The sequence below is a fragment of the Cupressus sempervirens genome, chromosome 4, assembly GCF_028749045.1.
Source record: "Cupressus sempervirens isolate cs-2001-9-10 chromosome 4, ASM2874904v1, whole genome shotgun sequence".
NCBI classification, from domain to species: Eukaryota; Viridiplantae; Streptophyta; class Pinopsida; order Cupressales; family Cupressaceae; genus Cupressus; species Cupressus sempervirens.
The window spans coordinates 159,830,190-159,848,644 of record NC_143121.1 but is presented as its reverse complement, the minus strand read 5'-3'; the positions used below and the strand labels follow the sequence as shown (position 1 = coordinate 159,848,644).

At 37.5% G+C, this 18,455-nt stretch overlaps 1 protein-coding gene across 1 annotated transcript in view; it reads left to right on the top strand.

Annotated features, from left to right (window-relative positions):
• Positions 1–18,455, top strand: part of LOC149560460 (vesicle transport protein GOT1-like) — a 116,716-nt gene that overhangs the window by 16,894 nt on the left and 81,367 nt on the right. Inside the window, exon 4 of the mRNA XM_089823601.1 lies at positions 9,523–9,599. Within this exon, the coding sequence (XP_089679727.1) occupies positions 9,552–9,599 (48 nt within the window). The 5' untranslated portion in view covers positions 9,523–9,551. The remainder of the gene's footprint in view (positions 1–9,522; positions 9,600–18,455) is intronic.

The window sequence follows — 18,455 nt, the reverse complement described above, 5'->3', positions numbered from 1 at the left end:
ATCACAGATGATCAGTTGCCCTAAATTTCTTCTGGCAAGTTTGCAACATGCATCTGACAACATTTGCAGGAGTTACATGAGACATTTGACAACAGCTGAGCATTCTTTCTCAAGGACCAATTATTTTGCATCACAATGGATGAGCACATGTCCTTACTGGAGCATCTTACAAAGATTAAGGATATTCAAGACTAACTCGAAGCTATTGGTTGGAAAAAAGAGGAAGAAGATATGGTAGTCATCACCTTGAAGATTCTACCAAAATCTTATGAGCACTTTATAAAGACTCTCATCATTACTTCTACTAATGTTGATCTGAGATTTCTAGAGTTATGCACCACACTTCTGCAGTAGGATCATTGGAAGCAACAATTTGGTTGTAGTCTCACCTCGTCCTCCTTAGAGCATGCCTTTTTAGTAAAATCCTATCACAAGGCTAAAGGAAAATCTCAACACTCAACCATCTCAGCACAAGGGCTCAAAACAGTCACAGGACGCTTCAAAGAAGAAGGCGCGGTGTAATTACTGTCACAAATATGACCATTTGCTCAAAGATTGTCGCAATTGTTTCGCTTTTGAACAATAGAAGCAAGGAGGGTCTCAGCCTAAAGCCAATGTTGCTGAGCTTACAGAGTAGAAAGAATTTGCCTTTTCTGCCTTCATAGCTAAAAGACTTGCAGACCATGCCAAATCTTCTTCTTGGTATTTAGCTTTTTGTACATCTCAATATTTTTCTCATAGGCGTGAATGGTGTACGAATATTTCTCCCTTTATTGATTTCGTTATATTTGGAGGAGGTGAAGAGTAAAATGTTGTTGGCAAGGGCAACATGCATACAGTCTGGTGGGAGTAATCTCATTTTCCTCAATGTATTCTACATTCTTGGAATGGAACTTAACCTACTCTCAGTGAGTTAGATCATATGGCATTCTCCTCAGCTTGATGTGATATTTAGTTCACACAAGTGCTCGATTATTGATCGTGGGACACACGCTACTGTTGTTGTTGGTATTCAGGATCATGGTCTATATAGACTTGTGGATATTGGTGATTCTCTTGAGCATGCTTTCGCAACAAATTCAGGGTTTATCAACAATCTTTGGCATCAACAATATAGTGACGTGAACATTCACAATCTTGCTCAACTTGTTTGGGATGATTTAATACTTGGCCTACCTGAAATTCAAAATCAAAATCAACGAGTGTTTGGAGCTTGTCAGGATGGAAAGTAGCACAGGACACCATTCAAGGATGGTGACTCATGGAGAGCCTTTAAGCTATTACAGTTGGTCCATGCTAATGTATGTGGTCCAATGAATACTCCTTTTACTGGGTGCAGGTGTTTCTTACTTGTTGATAATTTCAGTAGAAAATTGTGGGTGTACTTTCTTAAATAGAAAATAGAGGTGTTTATTGTATTTCAGAAATTGAAGGCCAAAGTAGAAAAAGTGTCTAGTTGTTCTATTTCATTTCTTAGGTTTGATAATGGGGGGAGTTTTGTTCTACTGCTTTCTCCACTTTTCGTGAGACACATGGCATAAAACATCAGTTAACCACATGATGCAACCCTTAATAAAATGACATTGTTGTTTAGGTGGAAAATGGAGGCGCTTAATAAGATGTGTAAATATAAGACTTCCACTTTCACACTAACATTCAATACCAGATAAATAGGGGCTTCCAAACATAACTCGCAATATAACCCAAGTTAGAGTAGCAAAAGCCAAATAGGCAAAGGGATACCAATGCTAAAATCAAATTATGTCAAGGAAGTACGCGAGCAAGTTCTCTTTCATGCAATGTTAATTTGATCTAAAGATGTGCAATTGTAAATGCGAAATTGAGGTAATTGATTAAATGAGAAGAAGGGTAAGATAGAGGTAGGTGCTAAATATATGCAATCAACACAATTAAGATATGAAAATAGGTCTAGACTAAAAAGTGAAATGAATGATAAAGCAATTTGGCTATTTTGCTCCTGCACACAGTAAAATTTGTTTTTTAGTTTTGGGGAGATGAGGATTTGCCTTGGTCAAACCCTAGATTGTGGAATCAACCTTGAAATTGAAATGTAAATATGTAAAGGAAAGCAAGACAAATGTAAGTATTCACCTTGCTTGTAGAAACCCTTGTGAATAAGGATTTGCAATTCTTGTATGTTGAAGATATCAAATTTGCAATGAAGGATGTAGGAAAGCTCCACAAGTGCAATGGATCTACCAAAATTACATCATGGAGCCATGGATGTAAATGTGCATCAATAAAGAATATAATGAATGCCTTGATGTAGATCTCCTCCCTTGATGGCCAACAAAATGCTAGATCTTGAAGAGGAAATGCTCTCAAGGGATCTTGGAATCTTTAATGCTTGAAGTTGCTTCTTGATGTTTCTGATGTGAAATGAGGTGCTTAGGCTTCCTTTAATACTAGTTTTTTAGCTTGAAAACAAAGCAAGGTGATGGAGTCACTCGATTTTAAAATTTAACTCCCCGAGACAAAACTAGTCTTGGGACTTAAGATCTTAGAGGAACGAGTCAACCTAGTCTAGAATAGGTCGATTTAGGTTGACCTATTCTCAAATCATCTCAAAGGAAGGGAGCTCCAAATGTCTCAAAAACTATGGTGACAAAACTGGTAAAGAGGAAATTGAGTGAGAGAAAGAGTTGAGTAAGCACAAGTCTATCCATGGACTGTAAGGTCAGAAAAGGGAGGGAGCTAAAAATTCTTAAACTATGGGTGCTTTCATTTTAAGACGGTACAATTGTAGAGTATCTGTAATGCCCCGCCTGGAGATCCTTGGAAACAAGGATGAAATACAAGCTAGATCCTTTTTTTTTTACAAGTATGAATGCACATGACAACATCATACAGGGATCACAAAGATCGCAACGGAAGACTTCACCACAATCCCAGCAACCAACGAATCTCCGAACGCCACAACCAAACTAACACACACAAACAAAAGCCAACAATGACCATGCACATGATGAGGCCTCAAGAAACGACCATTCATTAAAAAAAAAACACCAAGTTGGGGTAAAATGCAGAATCCTGAAATTTGGCTAAACCTGAAATCCTGAAGCCCTGAAAATTTCTTAGAATCTTTATCTTATCTCTGAGAGGTCTGAAACCTATCTCAAAAGATTCGTCACATATATTAACATATATCTTAAGTATAAGGAAACTTATACTTAAATGATATATTTTAAACCCCTTAGGAAATTTGTTTTGAACTAGGAAGGTGTAAAAACCAAAAGGGTGTCCAAAACCAACTTCCGAACTTTCATCCGACAAGCCTAGATAGCCCCTGTTTCTCGTGCGAGAAAGTACACTAGGTCAAGTTGCACGCGAGATCTTGCACCACTGCGCGCGAGAAAGTGCATGGCTTCGTGCGAGGACTCCTAAGCATCGTGCGAGGGCTTTCATCCTCGTGCGAGGATTCCCTGCGCATCGCATGAGGACTTGCGTTCTTGCGCGAGGACTTGCATGGTCTTGCGCAAGGACATGCATTTCCACGCGAGAAAACAAATCAGCGCAACAACAAAACGCAAACAAAAAGCATAAAAACATGGAAACCTCCACACCGGGGAGTACCGGATCTACGTAAATCGAGGAATGAACACTCGAGAGCAACAACAAGAAGGAAAGAGGAACATCTATCCATCTAAACCATAGCAGTAATGAACATACTAAAATAAAAATCGTAGTGAAAAAAAGCAACATCACAATGTACAGAAATAACATCGCAATAACTGAACAACCAAGTACGTGGTTCCTCCCAACCTTCAATAGCATCATAAGATCATCATGGATCCTAGCCATCCCCCGTGCGTAACATCCCAAGCCACTGATCCGATCGTCGGTACTGTCGTAATAGGGACGTCACTACTAAACATGCTACCAACAAAAGCATAAGGAAATCTAACATGCTAGTAGTAAAGCATCAGATAATCCTACAAGTAGATAACATCACCTATTACATGTTGAACATTATAATAAGGAAATCTAACCTGCTAAACCCATAAGCAATAGGTACTCTAATATAGCAATACACATCATTTAAGCATATGCTAAACATCATGATATGAGAATGCGTCAAATAAACTAACATCATCTAAACATGATATCCAAGCATTCCAATGAAAGCATAAGTCACAAGAAAGCATACTTTGGAACCCGAAGTACCAAGTGAAAACATCCAGCAACGGTCGCACTAGGACAAGACCGTCTCTGTACATCGGTCCCTAGCAGCGGTATAGGTAGCTACGCCTCCCAACCACGTGGCACCCATAGGTCCACACCTGCCATGCTGATGGAGATAAAGATCCAACCACAAACACACATAAAGCACAACATCCATGGCTAACATTCACGCCAGACAGTATGATGACTGAACCCAAGACAAGGCAATGCATAAACTACAGGTCCTGGTTAGACATCTCAGTGGGCTACTACGTAGGGGCTGACATCATGGAGAGTCGCTTGGCATCCAAAAGCCCAAGTTCGGATCACCTGTGGCAATACTCTCAAGGGACTCCCTTGGAACCATCACATGAATGTGGATCTTTTCATTTTCTTAAATTTATTAACACTCACATTTTAATTTAGTTATCACTTACTTAAAACTTCCTATCCTTCGTCAACCTCCAACACCATAAACGTTGAGCTGCGAGATAGAAGCCCCCTCCATATGCTACCCTACCCTACCCGTGCTCATCCTACGACAAGTGCCCGTGGGCATGCATACTCCCATCCCAACGCCAATGATCATAAATTTTAGAAGTACCACAGATGATTGGGCCTCGCAAGTGACCCAACAAATGTACGTGCACGTACTCGTGTGTGGCGCACCACCATCACGAAGATCACAACACAAGGACAGGATGAGAACACAATGCAAAACAAAACACCCAACTGAAAGCAACTCAAGAGGATGGATTCTACACGAATCCCAAACCCAATAAAACCATACATCATAAAATCACTCAACCGGCCTCAATTCGAGAGTATGGATTCTACACGAATCCCAATGATGCAACAAGGCCAAACATCATGAACTCACTCAACCGGCCTCAATCCGAGAGTATGGATTCTACACGAATCCTAGCGCTCATGAAAGAAAAGCAAAGGTCTAAAAGAAACAACACCAGGTAAAAATCACTCAATCGAACACAATGTGAGGAGTGCGGATGCAACACGCATCCCAATGCAACATAAAAGTGCAATAGTGGTATGAATGATATCCAAATGGATCGTCAAGGTCCACGACCCACATTGTGCGAAGAAAACTTGAGAAAATAGGGCGGCACGCAAAACGAGGTAAAAACTCCAAATTTTAGAACAGCAAAATTAAAACCTATTTGGCCTTTGGGCACAAAAACCCCCAAAATCCAAAAATAATCAAATTCGGACACCGTATGCAAAAAAGGCCAGCATAACGGCGTAAAACCCCAAACCCTCATCTCAAAAAACAAGGAAATGTTCATACTCGCCCAACCGGGTAGAGCTAACATACAGAAACGGAGGGGAACACTAGTTCTCAACCTCCAAACAAACAGCTACCAAAAACAGAAGCAGAAACGAAGCCGAAACAATAAAACGGGAAAGCCCTACCTCACAGCCAAAAGGGCAAAACGGGAATCTGAACCAGAAAATAAAATGCTCGCAGAAGTGGCCGAAAATCGCGACAATCCAAGGTTTGCCCGAGCTGGATCCAACGAGCTCAACCTCGCGATGATCCCACGCCCGTAGCTCCCACAATGAACAAAACAGTAAATCCTCATGAAGAGGATTTTGGGTTTTACTCTCCAACTTTCTAATTCAAAAGTGAGAAGTGAGAAATTAAATTCCTTTTTGGATATTTATTCACTTTTCAAGTGAATAATCGATTAGGGCAAATAACCAGGCAACCTAGTTAAACCCCGAATCGACCCAAACGAAAACAGGCTATTCCTATAAATAGGAATTCATCTATGGCAAAGCTGCCAGAAATTAAAATAAATTAATTAAAAAGCCCGAAAACCCAAAAACACATAAATCTTCTTAACAACTTTCGCAACAATGCGAAACTCTAAATGCACAGACACGCTCACTGGTCAAATCACATAATGCAAATGAGTTCGGATTTAATAATCACCGAAAGGTTTAAATTAAACATTTAATTAAGGATACGTCGACCATATAAGGACGACATTGGTAAAATATGAAAGGTTGAATCACTAACTCCATGTGCCACTGCTAGGGATATAAATCCTGCACACTAAACAACACGATCAAGTGCAATTGCATATAATAACATAGCTGAAGCAATAAATGCATTAAATCACCTAATTTAACCATTTATTTAATTATATTAAAATAATCTATTTACATCACTCACGTTTGCATAAAGCATAACAACGTAGGAATGAAGTAAATAACCATAGCATTAAATCCATCACCTAACATAATCGGAGGTATGTCCAAATACCAGATAACCAGATATCATCATAAAACACACTGTCATCTCAAAATGGCATCATCATGCAATATGATCAACTGAACAACATAGTAGTCTAATATCTATGATACTAAAATCAAGGTATAACATCTGACCCTCGGGTCGTCTCAAATGTAAATCATCACATAAGTAACAGATATCTCTTAGATCAAAATATAGCAAGGTAAATGCCGTAGCACATAACCGAATAATCCAACTTGAACAATCCATTTCTAATTACTTAAGCATTAAATAATGATTGATTAGAGAATCAACAAAAAGGCACTTAAAACACATAAGCAACCACAGTCATAAACATGACTACCCACTGCTACAGGAACCTAGTCCAGTGTAGCATGGTAAAATGTACACAGTGCAATCTCTGCACACATCTCAAGGTAATCACGGAACAATCTCATGATACCACATCGATCCTGGTAACCACTGGCACAAACCTCAATGAACCATAAATCAAATCATAATCTCATAGATCAGTCAAAAGCATAATCAAAGCAACTGATACAGAAACATAAATCCAATCACCTCAATGGTGTAGACCACTCATGGTCACAATCATGATCCATCACAACAAAAGATCAACAAGGTTGCATCCGTTAGGATGACTTATAGAAGTCAAATGGGAGAGGCACTACAGTATCACAACTACACCATTACAAAAATGATCAGGTTTATGATGGAACATAGAAATGTTCCTAAGAAATATTGGGCATAAGTAGTGTTTACTATGGTTTGTCTCCTTAATAGGTCTCCCACGCATGGTGTTAAAGGAAAGACTCTTGAGGAAGCCTGGACTAGTCGCAAACCTAGGACCAACCATTTGGAAGTTTTAGGCTCTTTAGCATATGTTTATGCGCAAGGCTGGAAGTTGGATTCCAAGAGTTAGAAGCTTATGTTTATAGGTTACAGTGACAACCATAAGGCTTACTCATTGATTGATGTAGACATTGATCACCTTATCTTCAATTGTGGTGTTGTCTTTGATGAAGAACAAGGACCATTTCTCTCTTCCTTGTTTCCGCAGAATTTTGAGGATGAGCCTTTGAAGGCTTCTAATTTGGGTGTCCGTCCTCCATTAGGCCCACCTAATGTGAGGGATGATGTAGAATCTAAATTTGATAGTGCGCCCTGACTTCCTTCGGATGATGCTAATTTTTCACTTGTTGCAACTCCCGTTCCACCTTAAGTTACTCTTCTTGATGTTGACACATCTACTATCTGACCTCCAAGACTATCAGTGATCTCTGTCCTGATGAGCTTATTGAGGGTAGAGCTTCTAGAAATAAAGGCAAGTAGCTAGATACAATTAACTTTGCTCTCATGGCCAACCTTCATAGTATATATGAACTCTGACATTTAAAGAGGCCAAAGGTACTCTAGAGTGGGAACAGGCTATGGATGTGGATCTTGGATATTCCTGTAGGGAAGAAAACCATTAGCTTCAAATGGGTCTATAAGGTCAAGAATCATGCAGATGGTACCTTAGATAAATACAAGGCCAAATTGGATGCTTAAGGATTCACACATTGGGAGGGCATTGATTATGAAGAGACTTTGCTCCTATTGCCAAAATGAGTACAATTCGTCCTCTTCTTTCCATTGCAACTTAGTTCGAATGGAAAGTCCATATCTTACGAGTGCATTCCTCAATGGTAAGTTGCAGGAAGAAGTCTATATGATGCAACCTCCTGGTTTCAATGTTGCCGACAAAGAGCATCAAGTTTGTAAACTCTAGAAAGCACTCTTTGGACTCAAACAAGCTCCTTGAGCGTGGTGCATCAAAATTGATCAGTACTTGGTTGCTTATGGTTTTTGGAATTGCCCTTTTGACAGGAAAATGTATATCAAACGTTCTGGTGATGATGCTCTCTATCTTGTTATCTATGTGGATGACTTGATCATTACTAGCAGTTCAACACATTTGATTGTAGAAACTGAGAATTCAAACAAGATCTGATCAAGGATTTTGATATGATAGAGTTGGGGCTTTTGCATCATTGTTTAGGTGTTGAGGTTTGGCAGACTCATGGTAGTATCTTTATTTCTTAGTCTATGTATGCCAACAATTTGCTTGACAGGTTTCATATGCAGGATTGTCAACTTGCTTCCACACCTATGGAGAAAGGACTAAAGTCGTCAGCCAAGTTTGATTCTCCTCTTCTTGATGAATCCACTTACAGACAACTAGTGGGCAATCTCATCTTCCTCATTGCCAATAGACCCGATCTTAGTTTTGTAGTGAGATACATTTCACGCTTCATGATAGTGCCCAAGGCTGATCATTGGGTAGCAGCAAAGTGCGTGCTGTGTTATGTTATGGGAACCTATGATTATGGACTTCATTACACTAGGAGTCACAATTCCAAATTCAGTGGGTTTACAGATTAAGATTGGGCAGGTTCAGTTCATGATAAGACATCAACTTTTGGATATGTATTCAGTTTGGGATTTGGTGCAGTCACCTGGACTAGTAAGATGCAACATGCAGTCTCACTTTCCTCTATAGAAGAAAAATATCTAGGAGCTGTTAAGGCAGCTTGTGAGGTAGTTTGGCTTCTTGGATGCTTGCGGATATACATTTATCTCAAGTAGGCTTGGTTGTCTTTCTCTTTGATAAGTAGGGAGTTCTCAAACTTGCCAAGAACCCGGTCTTCCATGAAAGAACCAAACATGTGGAAATTCATTGTCATTACATCCCAAATTTTGCCGATTTAAATAATCATATAGCTGTTATATATTTCATGTGAATGTCAGTTGGATAATCAAATTAGTTCAATATTATGATCATGTGAAATAGCAATTATGATTATTTGTTTTGATTCATGTAAAAATGACTTGTTAGTTGTTGGTTACAATTTTAACTGGAAATGAATATTTATTATTTTTACAAGAAATTATAAAAGTTAGTTGTTTAGTGGAAATGGTAGTTAGCCATTATGATGATTATGAAATAACTTTTGGTTATAGCTATCTTGATTTAAATTGAGGAGTATGTTATTATCGTGGAAAGTTCTTCTTGGATGTAGGAAAAGACGAAGGTGGGTAGTATTGCTAAATGAAAACTAAGGATTGGGGCACCAAGAGTCCATCAACAGGCCATCAGGTATGGAATCTAACCATCTTGGTTAAGGTTTTAATGACTAGGCGAGCAAGAGTATACCTTGGACAACCATGAGCTGCCTAGTCGGTTCATAACATTTATCAAGGAAACATTAAGCATTTAATAATAATAAAAAAATTGTTACCTACTCATGTGAGATTGTTGTGTAGTCTCCTGACTATATATTCATATATTGACACCATGTTATCCTAACATATGTACTTGCACCTATGTATATATATAATAAGTGCATAAATCAATATAGTTGTTAAGGTTGTAGCTTCTGTCGGATTGATTTTATCATGAGATACCTTGTTGATGGTAAATCATCTTTATGATAAATATCTTATATATAAAATATATATTATATATGTAATATAATATATATTATACATTATATATTATTATATTATTAATATATTATTATATAATAATATAATAATATATTATATATATGGTTAACATATTAATATTATATATATGCTTAAAGATGAGTTATACATATGGTCATAACTAATGATCATTAAATATAGAGACATGTCTCCTCTCATATTTATGAGTCTTCAAATCTGCATTTGGAAATCATCAATCATATTGGCAATATTAGTACATTTGCAAAAAATGATCCTAGACTTTAACATGGTATCAAAGCAGGACTGGAAATGTAAGATAGATTTGCACCTGCATTAGAAAATATTGAGTCAGCATCCAAAGTAAATAATCAAAAAAGTCACCAAAAGATAACAAAGTGAGTCCTGTGTAGTCGAGCCTAAGAAAGTACTATGGGTTGTATTCTAGTCTATGGAAATTGTTTTATAATAAAATGCTTTTAAAAATGGGGCTGACTTGGATAGTTTCTGGAACCAAGTCTGGGTTTTTTTAAATGCTTTATGAACTATGTCAGAGGATGTTAGATGGCTAAGTGAAGTTTTGGAACTTTAGAACCAGAATTGGGGATTTTCCGTAAAATAGTTTCCTTATGTGTGTGTGTAGTTTGTGCTAAGTAAAAAACGATGATTATTGATCCCTTGATTTATACGATGTAAATGTATCAGTCATCTATGAACTAGGAAGTTGACATGTAGAGGCTTGTGGTCCATATGTTGGCATGTAGATGCTTCTTATTCTGTGAAAACACACCTTTCATGTTTTATTGTTTGGACCAGCTAACTTTTCCCGCACATTGTCTGTGTTGGTGAAGACCCTGATTCATTACATATTGAGGCCTTCTTGTTGTTATTGTTCATTTTTACTTTATGAGATTCAAGGAAAGCTTCCCGCATTTTATTATGGACTTGAGATGTTATGCCTTGGTGGATAACTCATACATTTAGATATGGGTAGCTGACTTTTATTTATTGAAATGGTAGAAAAGTGCTCAACATGACTCTGTAACGCTACAAGGGGAAGGCACTGATTCTATAAACCAAAATATTAATAATGTTAACTACTTTACTTGCTATAGTCAACAGAACGATGCATGTCAGACTAGAGAGATCATGATGGGATTGCTTAAATCTTAGACCTAGTTGTGTGGGATCTGAGATATTAGGAAGGAAAAGGAATTGATCGACCATATAAAATGAGAAGGGTCTGCGAGCCGTGGTTCAAATCACACCAATTACATGGCATCCAAGTAACACTGAATACAGGATGGACAGACTAGTTAAAACAAAGAAGACATCAAAGGAAGTGATGCAATCACATTTGAAAAAGGAGCTTTTGTATGACTCAGGCAAACCATGTAGTGCTCACATACACACATTAGAGGTGATTGGAGTTGTTAACAAGAAATCACATCATCAGACGTCTCGTGCTTGTTCTAGCGACAAAGGTTGATAAGAGAGAAGGAAATATGCAAACCTTATAAGTAGCGGCAAAGAAGGGATGATATACTTGCAGATTATTGTCTTATCAAGTGCTTCGATATGTGTGCAAACCTTTTCGTTCCTTATTTAATCAAATGTTTGTCTGTTGTCCATATTGGATAGTACCTATCCACTGTACATTTAAGGTTACCCATGTTGGTGGAAGGTAGAGGTATAAATGGTCCGTGGTCCATAACTAACTCTAATGTATTAGATATGTTGGGCATTAAGGAAAAGGGAACTCAAGTTTTAGAAATCGATCACTAGTCCTATTCTTGATCGACATATTCCTAAGACATGCAAATAAGGTTTGTAGATTATATAAGGTATGTGTTTTTATTATTTCATATTTAGAGTGAATTTAACATTTGATTTGTTATTTAACATTTGATTATAGTATTATGAAAAATGTATGTAAATAAAGCTAATAATTATTATGACTAATGACATCAATCATGAAAGTTATAAGGGTATATGGACAATACATCCATCCTAGGTTATGGCTAGGAAAATATTTTATTGATTCCATAGGAAAATAATAACATGTTGAAAATATTGATTAAAGTATTTCAATAGAAAATGGAATATATGTATATGTGGTTAATGTATATACTTAAATTATATATTTATTATATTGAAATAATTGGGATCATTCTTAGATTAATGTCTAATAGAATGAAATATCAAATAAAAGAATTATTGATGTACAAATGGGAATTTATTATCCTGGAGTATTTTATTTATCTAATCTTTATAATATCTCGCTTGCTTGTATTTCTATACGAGCATTTGCCTTGATCTTTTCCTCCGAGAATGTTCCTGCAGGAAAAGGAGGATTAATATCAAATTCAGAGAGAGTCTAACACTTTGTCAAAGGGAAGTTTATTTTAGAAGCTTAGAAGATTTATGTTCAGAAGGATTCTGACACATCCATCAGAGGGAATAGATAGAGGATATGGTTTTGTTAATTGTCAGTGATATCAATCATATTGATTCAGAGGGAGTAAATCAATGTTGTGATGGAATCTATCAGTGATTGATAAATTGTAACAGTCAAGAGGACTGTAATTCATGCAACTATGTGAATGGGCCTACCCCTTGTGTACATCATAAGAAAGTGGTCACTTTAATTAAACCATCTATGAGTCTCTTTTTAATAAATTCAAACTTGACGTATGAGTTGTAGAGTCATTCAAGTGGCACAATCATACTCAATCGAGATATTGGCGTATTGTGGGCGAGTTTGAGAAAATAGGACATGTTTGCTTCTACAGTTAAGCTAAATGAATGTTTGGACCTTGAATGGACAAAAAGAGCAAGTTGGAACTTAGAAAGGAGTTGTCATATTTGATACAAATTGTTCAACAATATAGAATGAGTGGGAATTCTACGTTGTTGGGGGAATAATAGTCAATGTTCCATTCCCACTTGAACCTTCTTTAGAGGGGAGATGTTCCATTTTCAAATAATCTAAGAAAACAATTAATGAATCTTCATGTGTAGAGGAAAAGAAAGTTGGTACTTTACACATGCTACCAAATATTGTGCAAACTTAACCTAATGATAGTAACTCCAAAGACCTTGAGGATCAAGATGGATAAAATAAGGCTCTCATCTTTGATGATTGAGATTATGAGATTCTTCTACTCTAAGAGGGAGTAGGACACTTTTTCGAAGGCAACACATGGGCTTAAAAGATTGATACTCAGAGGGAGTCTAAAAATACATGTGTGTGACTGCATGATTTTGATGGGCCTACTCTTGAGTGCATTATGAGGAAGTATTGACTTATCACTAGAAAATCGGAAGATTGATATCAATTTAGAGTGAGTCTGACAAGAATCCTTAGGGGAAGAGAGCCTCTAAGGGAGTAACTATTGGATCTGACTTCTCAGGATCATTATTCAAAGGGGGAATTTTGGAACTGCAATCCTTTGTGAATGATATTTTCTCTATGAGGAGAAATTCTAAGTGAAATTTTGTGTAATGCATTCTTCTCTGTGAGAGAGAATTGAGGTGAAAGCCTTTGCATCACCCTCTGACTTGGTTCATGATGGTTACTATTTCACATATGATATGTAATGAAAGGTGACGGTCTTTCATTGACATATATGAACATAAGGTAACCATTATAAGATGACGATCTTATAAATGGTAGACTTGTTATCATGACAAATTTCATTAAATTGTTGTCCCAGAATGTTGGAAATCATGATATCAAATAGACAAAAGGTAACCATTGTAAGGTGTCGATCTTATAAATGGTAGACTTGTTATCATGGTTCTTTGGGCCGGATTTTGCTGGACACCATGATAATCAACTTGTTATGGTTCTTTGGGCCGGATCTTGCCAGACACCATAGTTGCTACTATAGACCACACTTAAGGTGGTGTTTTTTAAAGTTATGGAAATTGCTTCAATTGTGTGTTATGAAAGGTGAGAACTTTAGCTTTATAGTGAAATGAATATCATACTGAAATGACATCTCTTCATCTCCTTGAGAGCATAATGTGTTTTATAAATCCTCCCTAGCTAAGAGGGAGTGTTAAGGTTGTAGCTTCTGTCGGATTGATTTTATCACGAGATACCTTGTTGATGGTAAATTGTCTTTAAGATAAATATCTTATATATAATATATATTATATATATTTTACATTATATATTATTATATAATAATATAATAATATATTACATATATGGTTAACATATTAATCTTACATATATGCTTAAAGATGAGTTTTACATATGGTTATAAGTAATGATGATTGTCTCCTTCTCGCGTAATTGAGTCTTCAAATCTGCATTTGGAAATCATCAATCACATTGGCAATGTTAGTACATTTGCTGAAAATGATCCTAGACTTCAACAACAGTGATACAAAAGAATTATGCGATTAAATTTATGCACACATATATGTATGTACAAATAGAGGTGGCACGATAATATGATGCCGATATATTTTAAAAACATGAAGGATAATTTTTATGTATATCTTTAATATTGGTTCCTTATAATTTGAGTGATTGCCATCTTTTTATCGGCTCATAATTCTTTTAAAATTTAAATCGATGAAGTTACTCTTTTAATTGATCGATAGTTGGCCTTCACATGCCACCTCGATCTTTTTCTTATAACCGAGAATACGCTTATGGGTTGTTTATTTATTGCTCTCGCCAAGACCATGCAAGCACTTTCTTCTTATTGTAGTAAATGAACAGGATCTCTGATAGAGACAAGAAATGTTATGACAGATTGGAATAGTATTGACTCAGAAATTGTTTCAGAATTACTTACCAATTGATGTTTGATGTACCAAGTTTGATTGTATGTGTTGTGCAGATCTTTGTAACAAAACAACATAATGGAGAATGGACAACTTTAGATTGATCGATGTCTTTGCTTGCTGGAAGGAGAGATCGCAGTGAGATTGAGTATTACCATGTTATTGATATCAGTCTATATCGATGCTCTCCATATTAAATATACAAGGCATCATGTCCCCATAGAGACATGACTCTACATGGCCAATGGCCATATAGGGTCATGTCCCTACGTGGACATAACCTTTGATAATAACACAACTTGATAACCATTCAATGAATCATTATTATATGACAAACTGTTGATGTCAGTTTTGTACCACTACATAACATATAGCAATTGAACACTTGATATGGGATATCAAATCCTCAATTCCTCTCTTGAAAAGTTAATACTCATGAAGACATGAGAATAACTCCAGTGTACCTTACACCTGTGGATACTAACTCAGTTATCAATGTGATTTGCTAGTAATCACGAAGGCGGGCTTACGTTATTCATTTGAAGATAACTTGGTCTTTGGTGGAATGATGGTGATGGTGATTTGGTATGAATGCCAGATGATGTTGATGGAGAAGGTGATGGTGATGGAGGGTGAATGTTCTTATGACTTACACCTTTCTAACTTTCCTCTTCAAAACTCCAACTACTAAGTACTTGCTACTCTACTCTTACTTGTATGAATCGAAGCTAAGCAAATGGACGGGGATTGAATCTAATGAAAGTTAACCGGCAGCTCCACCTCCATAGATGCAATGATTCAAAGGAAAGTGAACTAGTTTACCACACAAGGCTTCCCAACAAGCTGCTAGGATGCTAGTGGCCTAGTTATCCCTATCAAACATCCACCAATGCTACCATGCAACTATTCATCTACTTTACTCTTTACTTAACAACTTGAAATGCAATCCACTTTAACAACTTGAAAAGAAATTTTACTCTAACTATTTGGAAGTAGAAACCATGCAAAAATACCAAAGGCTCTTAATCACCATGCAAGTCACAACAATGAGAAAGAAAAACGATTTTTGACATTATCTTATGCAACAATTTTTTTTGACCATTACAAATGAGAGCAAATGGCCTTATATAGAGGCCAAAATGTACAATCGACGGTAGAGATAAAAAGGAAAAACTGACGATCCAGATTGAATCCTAGAAACCCTAATTAGAATTGCCAACCCATCAGCCAATGAGAAGATGCCACCTCGCCAATGGACCAATGAAAAAAATGGAAAAGTAGCAACCAATCAGAAGGCACCAAAATGGTGGCCAATTAGAATTAGACACTTGTCCTACCTAGAAGAAAGTGAAATTGCCACTTGGGCTTACATCAAATGATCTTCTAATATAAATGTCCCTTTTTCTTTCGTTCTTTTAGCTAAGGCAAGGAACCTAGTTAGCCTTTCGTTGACTTCCTCCATGTGAGGGCAAGGTGTATGCTTTATCTTGAGCTCGATCGATTTTATGATGTTGCTTGTTGCCAGTAGTGTCTTCTCATGGTCCTCATACTCTTTTGCAAATCTGATAAAGGCATTGAGGGAGGAAAGGGTGCCGAAATGTTTCTTCTTGATAGCAACCTTTCCTAACTCGTCCAATCTCGATCCAAGCCCTGTCTCCTCAATGTCCTCTTCTTTGATGTCTTCAAAATCAAGTGCCACCCCATTGTCACTCATTATGGTTGAAATGGAAGTGTCGACGCTTGGGCTGTGCTGTGCAATTGCATTTTGTATTTGCTCGAGTGTTCTCAATCTGGTAGTCAAGGCAACAAATCAAGACAAAATCGTACTCAATCCTCTTTCATCAACCAACTTGGCCCTTTCCAAATATGTCTTTGTTAGCCCAATGAACGCCTGTAGCCTAGGAATAGCTAAATCCTCAACTGGAAGGAAATCCTTCCACTCCTCTTCAAATACTCTAAATTTGTTTCTAATGGTCACTAATGACCGGAATGTCGAGATAAAGAAAGGCAAGAAATTTTGCCCATCTTGGATTGTATCATGGATCCAATCCCTGACTTTATGTAGCTGAGCTGATATCTCTTCTAGGTTGCTTCCGTTGTCTTGAGGAAGGGTTGCCTAGTGCAACTGTTGGACAGGCTGGCAATCTCTCCAATATTTGTTCTTGGTCTCCAACTTTATGATCCTTTCATTTGCCTTCCTCGACCTTTCTCTGATTGAAGCTATGCCCTCCTGGATCTCCTCACATTCCATGTCATTTGTGTTTCTTCCCAAATTATGCTCCACTATCTAATATTCTTGGGCCGCAATCTCATCCAATCCCTTGTTGATTGTTGGTATTGCAATCTAAACCTTTCGGTGACCATCATTGTCACTCCTGATTACCTTTGCCACTGTTTTTGCCATTTGTTTTTGGTTCTCGCTATCACCCTTCTCTATTAGTCCATTGTTCGGGCAGTTACTACCTCGCCTCTTGGCATAAGCATTTGCCTTAACCATAGTGGTGTAGTGCATCTCCCCAACTTTGGATTCGGTTCGACTAATAGAGCATCACCAACAGCCTCGGGTGCTTGACTTATTGCCTCAATATCAATTGGCCCATCTCCTTCTTCACTAGTAACTGCCATGTCATCTCCACGTTGATTTTCTAAGAGAGGAGAGTACTTGGTGCTATTACTGTAACCATTTGACTCTGAATTAGAGCTCACTTCTACCACGGTCCTTTGTTCACTTGTGTTATCTTCTTGGCCTCTAGCCTCAATTATACTTTCCCTCGATGGCGCTGCGTGCTGTCTCTTTGCTGGAGGTTCCAGATGTTCTTTGCTTTTCTCAACCACCAAAGCTCTCTTCTTGCTTCTAACTATTTCTTATCGTTGGCTACTCCCTTCACCCTTCTATCCGACTGATTCCGCTGGACGTTCTTTTGGCTTCATCTTCTCATAAGGGGAATCCTTTGACTTTGTAGCTTCCTTAATCTTTCATTGTACCATGACTCGGTATGCAAGTCAATTGCTCTTATAACTGCCTGCAAGGAAGGATCTTGATGATCATCCCAATCTATTGGATTCAACTCTGTTCCTTCTACTGTATCATAATCTTCTCTCAATATATTTCCATCATCTTCTAGTTGATTGGGAATATCAAGGCCTCTCCATCTGATATCTCTCATCATGTTCATTGACAATCTTGAGAAAGCTAGCTTTCTCACATGAAAGTCATCCTTGGCATTGGCCCAAAAGTCTTCTATAGTGGGGACATGTTTAAATGCATTTCCATGAGATACCTTGATATGACCATTAGGATCGAATCCTTGCCTTGTTTTGTACCATCTAGAGGATACCATTCCAATTCCTTCTCTGCAGCTGCAAAGGCGACATGATTGGGGCAACTATTATTGCCAATTCTGAATGCGAAAGTAATCCCTGTCTTACCTTCGTTTCTCATTGTTCTATCATAATGCTCAAGTTGCCTAGCCAATTCCATCAAAACTACCTTGTCGGATGGGTATCTTGAAAGCTTCTTGGGACAAACTGTACTCTCTGTTACTCTAATGTAGGTGAATTGCGGAAATTGGATGAACCAACTTCCAAACTCCTTTATCTTTTCTTCTGCTTCCGATGAGTCTCTTAGTAGGTGTCCCTTGTAATACCCTTACTGTCTTCATGGCAAAAGACATCACAAAATATTTTTTAATCTTTGTTGTTGTGC